The sequence below is a fragment of the Montipora foliosa genome, chromosome 6, assembly GCF_036669935.1.
Source record: "Montipora foliosa isolate CH-2021 chromosome 6, ASM3666993v2, whole genome shotgun sequence".
Classification (NCBI taxonomy): Eukaryota; Metazoa; Cnidaria; class Anthozoa; order Scleractinia; family Acroporidae; genus Montipora; species Montipora foliosa.
The window spans coordinates 42,966,389-42,973,888 of record NC_090874.1 but is presented as its reverse complement, the minus strand read 5'-3'; the positions used below and the strand labels follow the sequence as shown (position 1 = coordinate 42,973,888).

The 7,500-nt window shown below is 39.5% G+C and overlaps 1 protein-coding gene across 1 annotated transcript in view; it reads right to left on the bottom strand.

Annotated features, from left to right (window-relative positions):
* Positions 1-7,500, bottom strand: part of LOC138007428 (dual specificity mitogen-activated protein kinase kinase 5-like) — a 114,485-nt gene that overhangs the window by 4,683 nt on the left and 102,302 nt on the right. Inside the window, exons 21-22 of the mRNA XM_068854325.1 lie at positions 6,233-6,294; positions 1,797-1,842 (exon numbers count right to left, since the gene is read on the bottom strand). Of these exons, the coding sequence (XP_068710426.1) occupies positions 1,797-1,842; positions 6,233-6,294 (108 nt within the window). The remainder of the gene's footprint in view (positions 1-1,796; positions 1,843-6,232; positions 6,295-7,500) is intronic.

Sequence of the window (7,500 nt, the reverse complement as noted above, 5' to 3'; positions counted from 1 at the left end):
TGTCAACATTGCTTTTACCAAACACACGTATCTTCTCCTTAGCCGCCGAGAAATTCCCTCTACAAAGAATGCAGCATTCACAATCGTGAGAACTCTTCTTGGGAGTTTCGTTCATGGTTGTTTATATCACTCATAATCACGCTCCACAACTGAGAATCTTACCTGTATGGCTTTTATTTCAGACACGCAATTGCGCGAAGTCGCGCAAGAGTAATTCGAGCTTGCTTCTATCATACAATTTGATTGGTCAAAAACCTAACAAAAGATCTTACGTCACGGAAATCGTTTTGCAGCTCGGTTTCGCAGACGTTACTTTTCGGGGGAGAGAAAAGACCGCCGGAAATACGTTTGCGTTCGCAGGCTAAAACTCCTAAGACAATCAAAGTTTCAATAATTACTGTGCAACTCAAATATATGTTCACTAGATCAGTGCAATTATTATATAACTAGATCGAGAGAAGTAATAAACAATAAACAAGAGGTCCAGCGGGAGATTTCCTAGTCATTGTTGAGCGATTCACATCCACGTCCTACAGTACATTTGGAAGTTTCATACTTCCAATGCAAAACAAAGTGAGCCTCGTCAACAACATACGATATATATTTTTTTTTGCAAATTCAGCAGCTGCTCTCGCACGGATTCTTCACAACGACTCTCGCCAACATCATGCAGCTGTTCAGTTCGGTTTCAGTCACGAAATTTACAATTAACATCGGACTCGGATCGAAGAAAATCACAAACATATTAAAGGATTAAACCTGTTGCAGGTTTCACAAAAACATCATTACCGGTAACGACTGCATGAATAGTTGCAGTTGTTCCGCCTTAGGCACAAAGTTAAAGTGGCATTTGTTAAACGCGAAATCAATTGCCTCCAGAAACTTGGCATCATAACTTTTTTTCACATTATAAAAGCACTCCGCATACACTATGCCCAAATAAGGAATTTTTTTCCAAATATATTTTTTCCCCAGTTTTGGGGGGGGGGGGGGGGAATGGCGTCATTCCGAGCATGCGCCTACAAGTAATACAGAACTCTCTCTTTTCCCGTCTGGGTTCCAGGCCCATTTGCGGGGCGGGGTAAGAGGATGAACCGGAACAGAACTAGGGGGAAAAACCGGACTACCCAAAAGAGTCCTCTAAGAAAAGCGTGAGGATGCAAGAAACAACGGACCAACCCTGATTATTAGTCGTGCAAACGGAACCCGCACCCACAGTGCGCGTGGCAGTCAAAACTGTGCTTCTTGTCAATCCTTTTCCCTTTCACCGGAAACGGTGCATTTTTGTGCGTAAAGGACGTTCTTGTCGATCTACCCTTTCGAAAGGACGCCATCAAATTTTTTTTTTTTCGCAAAGACAACACAAATAAATACATCGTCAATACAATTTTGATGTCTTCTTTATTTTATTCGAAAATACTGGACTGAATTCGTCTTAAAATAGTTAGAAAAAGCACCAGAAATAACAGCCAAAGCACAACAGCTGAGGTTCGAATCGCCGCACGCTGGCAACCCAGTTTTGGAGCAAACGTTGTTTGACCAAGAAGTTGCCACAAAATCTTTTAAATAGTTTTCTGGCACTTTAATTGCAAACAATTGACGTGACGTCGAATAGCACAGTTTTTCCCGCTCACTGAATTCTGATTGGTCAATTTGAATTTCAGTAGCTCTCGCCGTATGCACAGAGAGGAGAACAAATCGGTTAGCCAGCTTGGGATATGCGGGGGCTTGGGATAACATTCGAACGAAGTGAGGCGACAAAATTGTTGTAATGACATGAAATTAGCTTGGCTTACCAAAACTGCCTCAGGTGTCAATCTTGCAGGTAGACTTTTTTGCATACTAACAAATCAATACAAAACACCATTAATACAACAAAAAGGTAGAAAAATCAATATATATATATAATTATATTATATATATATATTTAAAAACGTGGAAGATTTGTGCATGACAATAGACTGATTCTGCTTACTCAATGTTGTACCCAATGCATATCCTTTGGGAATAAAACGTTTTGTTCCAAGTATTTCAATATCATTTAAATGTGGTTGCTACATTATCATGCAAATGCAACACACAAAGAACCTTAACCCCAGAGATTTGAATTGGGTTCAACATTGAGTTATCCGAATCGGTCTATCTTGGCTTGAACCTATGTTCGTGCTATTGCGCTCCACTGCTCTATCGACTTGGCTACCAAGCCCGTTGGGAGCTGGTCAAGTTGCAGAACAGCGCAATCGCACAGACATTCGTTTGAATCTTGTTAAAGCCTGGATTATTTTAAGATTCATTTGCAACCGATTAAGTTGTTTATTCAACTGCGATGTTCTTCCTAACTTTCATTTTGTTAATTGCCCCCGAAGGGATTTTGCCTTGAGACAAAATCACGAGGACGCATCATTGTAGCTTGCCCGTATACAGAGTTAGGGTGGCATAGTATGACATACGTAGTGTGTGTTACCCGGAAAAGGTTCGACTTGAAATGATGACGTTTTCACACCTAATACCCGCAAATACGGTAGCCTCGCAGCTCCTACAAGGTCTCACCTGATTGGAGACCACCCTTGAGGTTTAACAAAAGAACAAATAACAGAAACAATGGACCCTAGGCCTAAAACCTAACCCTTTGTTTTAGGCCGAGGGTCCATTGTTTCTGTTATTTGTTCTTTTGTTAGGGTTTAGGGTGGTCTCCAATCAGGTGAGACCTTGTAAGAGCTGCGAGGTGACCCGCAAATAAGTCTTGGGTAATGATGACGTCCACAAGTCACGATGCGGTGCATCAAACGTCACATGCCGTGCAATCATCGACTCGAAAAAGAGAAAGCTTTACCCCGCCTTCGTCTCAACTTTGCTTTCTCACAAAGTAGCCGTGAAGTGACTAAATTATCTTATCAAGACAAGGAAAATCCTTTGGTTTGAATAAAAGTCGCAAGTGGACGGTTTCACTGGGAAAACAATTTCTCGATTGACGACCATTACGTAGGCAAAAATAAAGTTTTCGGGGAAACGATTTGTGAGAAACAAATCAATGTTGAAGGATTGAAAGTCTCAGTCCGCAACCAGGAAATGTTGTGCTTCTTCAAGTAATTACAAGGCAAAGAATTTGCGTCGGGTTCCAAAAATAGCACGCATTGCGTGCGCGTGGCAGTGCATTAACTTGGTAATATGTAGCCCTCATAGTACACAATATCGTTTTTGTATCGAAAATCATTATAGTACACTAGTAGATGTTTTGAGTAAATAGCCCCCGAGAAGATATGTAGTGACCAGTAAAATACTAAACCCAGAAAGATTGAAGTAAAATAGAAGGGAATCGAGATTTATTGGTTTCAAGGCAAACATGAAGTTTGCTTTAACTTCCCTTTTTCACAGTACTCTGCGCATCTGAGAGCTTTCCCCTACAAACGTTCACTGAAGTTAAGCCATCTCCGGCGGGGTTAGTATCTGGATGGGAGAGCTCAAAATATACGACTTGCTGTCAGAAACGTATCACCAAAAATTCTTTTTTAACACTCAAAAAATACGAACCAAGCAAGGTACAAATTTTGCTAGGCTGCATTATGCAAAACAAATATTATGCAAAAGGAAATAAATATTGATACACAGGTTTCAGGAAGACCAGAAGTACGTTTTTGGGAAGTGTCGATCGAGAATTTAAAAAAATGCCATCAGCAACAAAGTTTGTAACATGAACACAACCTAAATTTCCTGCCGCGAATATAACAAAGTTACCATCAGCGAAAAACATTTTTGGAGATTTTTGCTCCGTTCAATTTTTCTTTTGTACTTTTGGCTGCACAAATAAATCGCAAAATCAATTTTCAGCGGCCGCCTGTGATCAAGTCTGTAACAAAATGACGGTAAGACAAAGGGTTTTTGTTTTTGATTTTTTTTTCTTTCACGTGTTATAAAGTTCGACAAGAGACGTGCGAATTCGACACAAAGATCACAATCGTCTAACTTTCGACGTTGACTATGGTTTCTGAAAAGTCAAAAATTCACTCTCCTAGACGAGGTTATTTATCACCAGGTAATTCCATCGTTTTGGAAATAGAAGCTGTTTGTTATTCATCAGCGTCACTTGCCAATTTTGGGGCTCATTTCTTCAAATTCAATCACACTTCCAACGTACCTGTTTATTTTCGTGATTTATGCACGTGATTTTTCGTGATTTATTAGCGAAAAAGGCCGCAAGCTGTTATTACATTTTTGCTGGATTTTTGACACACTCAGTTTCAATTCGATCAAAGTGTTTTAAATTACAGCAACATAGGAAACCAATGAACATGCAAAACCATGTCATGGGTAGCTGCATTGCAAGCAATGTTGGGAATTTTAAGTACTTTGAACATTTCCGAATTCTAATTTTGTTACCAGAAGACTTTTCTATAAACGTTTTTCACTCCATGTCCTTATAATTAAAAATGCACCGTTTCAGTTCCTTCTTCATTTGGTCCTGATTTGGTCATTTAATCCCATATCTGCGATTACATAATCCCGATCAAGGACATCTAAATAAGCAGCATTTACATTTAACCATGCAACATCAGTGTTTACTCATTACTTTATTAAAGACTAACAAACTACATCCCTTTCAGTAAAAATTACATTTTCAAAAAAAGTGATACATGTATTGCGTTGCCTTTAGTTTCTGTTTCGACTTGTACACCACCGTGTACCGCCATAATCAAACCCGCCAGGGGGTACTCCCTTATATGGGCCATATAGGTATGTTCGGCCCAAAGGATATGTTTTTTTTTTTTTTGTCCGTTTTGGTCTGAAATAGGGTATGGTTTGTTCACTCAAGTCTTGAATTGGGTATGCTTTTATAGAAGGTTCCTCTTCATCATTAGGCAGACCATCGACAAAGCCCTTCTCAAATTAAGCCAACCGTGTAACAGCTGAAATAGGTCTGAAAATAGGTCTGAAATAGGGTAAAGGCCGAGACACACTAGGCAACAAGTCGCAACGACAGGTCTCTGCGACAAGTCCATGTGTACTACTTGCAAAACAAGTCGCTGGGACACGACGCCTGTTCGGTGCACACGCAGTGATCTCGTATGAAGGGGAATGTGAAGTAGTTTTGTAATTTAATATGGCGGACCATATCACGCTCTGTCATTGGTTCATTAATATTTCGTTGCAGCGACTTGTTGCCGGTAGTGTACATACAGTGCAACAACGCTGCTTTTGCTAATTTTGTCACTGCGATCAGTCGTAGAAATTCAAACTGGTTTGAATTCGTGCAACTGATCGCAGCGACAAACGTCTGCCGCAGCGACAATGATTTTCACAAAATTAGGAGTACGAGTACTCTCGTATCTCGGACGAGTGGATTTCCAAAAACACTTGTCCTACTGGACGAGTTTGCCGAGAAAAAAAGTTCTTTCCTACTGAGGTCTGAGTTCCCAAGCATCTCTGGACTTTGTAAACTAGCCTGAGTTTCGCGAGTTTTGGTTTCTTTTCACGGCAACTTACCCGTTTTCGCCTCTGTTTTCCGAGAATATCTGGCTCTGTTGTTTCGGTAAAGACTGGGATCCACGTTCCATATATGGAAATGACGACCTCGTTTGAGACAAGGCTTCATTAACACTTGACCGAGGCGATTACCGTTGTGGCAAGATAAGTGTAGTTATTATAAGTTTTGTGATCATCAGATGATTTCCTTGAAAACAGCCTCAATATATTGCCGGGACTTACGTGTTTCATCTTAGATCGCAATTTTAATACCTCATAAATATGCTGCATTTTCTCAAGTTGTGTATTGTACATAAAGAATGTGAGTGATCCCTGGTGTGTGTGTATGAAGTGGTGTTGTATTTAAGTGCAAAGAACAACAGAAATTGAAATAACTGTAAAAATAAACACTTGAGATTTGGTACAAAACAGATTATGCAATTTCTACGTTTTTTAATGATATTTTGTTATTCAATTTACTAATTTTTTTGGGCGAGTGAATTTAACTTTCGGACAACCAAAATCTGAACTTTACTTGTCCAATGGACAAGTGGAACAAAAAAAAAAAACGTTTTTTGCCCTGCTTATGCTAAAGCTGCTCCTTTTGTAAACGGCCATTTCTCCACCTGAGATCCTGGACGCATTGAATTATATGTACAACTATACAGCTCTAGTTCCCTATTACTGGTATAAGAAAGTCACTTGGTCAGTATATCCAAAATATCCATTGCTAAATACACAACATCACTAGATAAATTGTTTGAATACTCACCACTGGGACACAAAATTCACAAAGGCAGGCGAGAACTTATCCTCAGGTAAACACGGTGGATTCTTCAAAAAAGCAATCAAAGCAACCGTGATTAAGCATTAAGCGATCATTTAATTGTTTTAGCTTCGTCACTTTCATTTTTGCTTCTGTAATGCTACACGCAAGACAACTGGAAGTCTGCTATAGTTCAGCGGAAGAGCATCAGAGCGATTAATCAGAACTGGTCTTAGGATCGACTCCTGCAAAGAAGTACACGTATTTTTTCCTGAGTATCCCCGAGTTACAACTGAAAAACTGAAATATCTATATATTCAATATACATGACAATAACTACTTCTGAAGACAAAAACGATTCCACACACTATCAAACCAATAATTTACACATTTCCTTGTTTAACAGCATTTATCTGCTAATTAGATTCACTACCCGCGTTTGCATGTACAAAATACAAAAGAAATGTTGCTTGAGAGCGAGGCTAGTGAGTCTAATTGGCACATAAACAAGAGAATACATTCTCGGCCTCCATTTATGCATTCGGTGTATAGGTACTGAGACTTCATAGTGAATAAAATTTCTACTGATTCTAATTCAGGAACACGAACGACAAAATTTCACTGTGAAGAAATATCGTTCGTCCAATTAGCAACGCGAACGACGAAATTTCCCTAGTGATGAATGAACGTGTCAAATGGAACGTCATCCGACAGCCGTTGCACAAAAACCGCGCGCTTTGAAAAACGGCTGAAGGAAGGTTTGCTTCTGTTCGCTCAGTTGGGGAATTTATTTCAGAAGAATATGAAAGTGCTGCTCAAAAAACTGAACGAGATGTAAGATTGCTTGAAAGACTTTTGAAAACGGAGGTTATTCCAGCGGTTGAGCTGAATGAATACTGAATACATCAACCACTTTATCATCTCCGTTCGCATTAAATACGAGCCGACTTTCCTTCGAAGTTTAGTGGCTAGCTTGGAACGACAACTGAAAAAGGGATATTCCGCAAGCATAACAAACGACTTGGTATTTGAGAAAACCAGAGAGGTTCTTTAGTCCATACAAAAACAACTAAAGAAGCAAGGAAAGGGAAATAAACCCGAAGCATCGATAGCTTTGACAAGCGACGAATTAAAAAAAATTGTACAAGAAGAGTTTGCTCTGAGGCAATCTGGTTAAACAACACCCTTTCCTTTGGACTACCTTGGAATATTTCAAGCACAGCAAGTGTTTTAATTTCTATTAAAAAAGTTGGCGGTTGGGTAAACTTTAAACC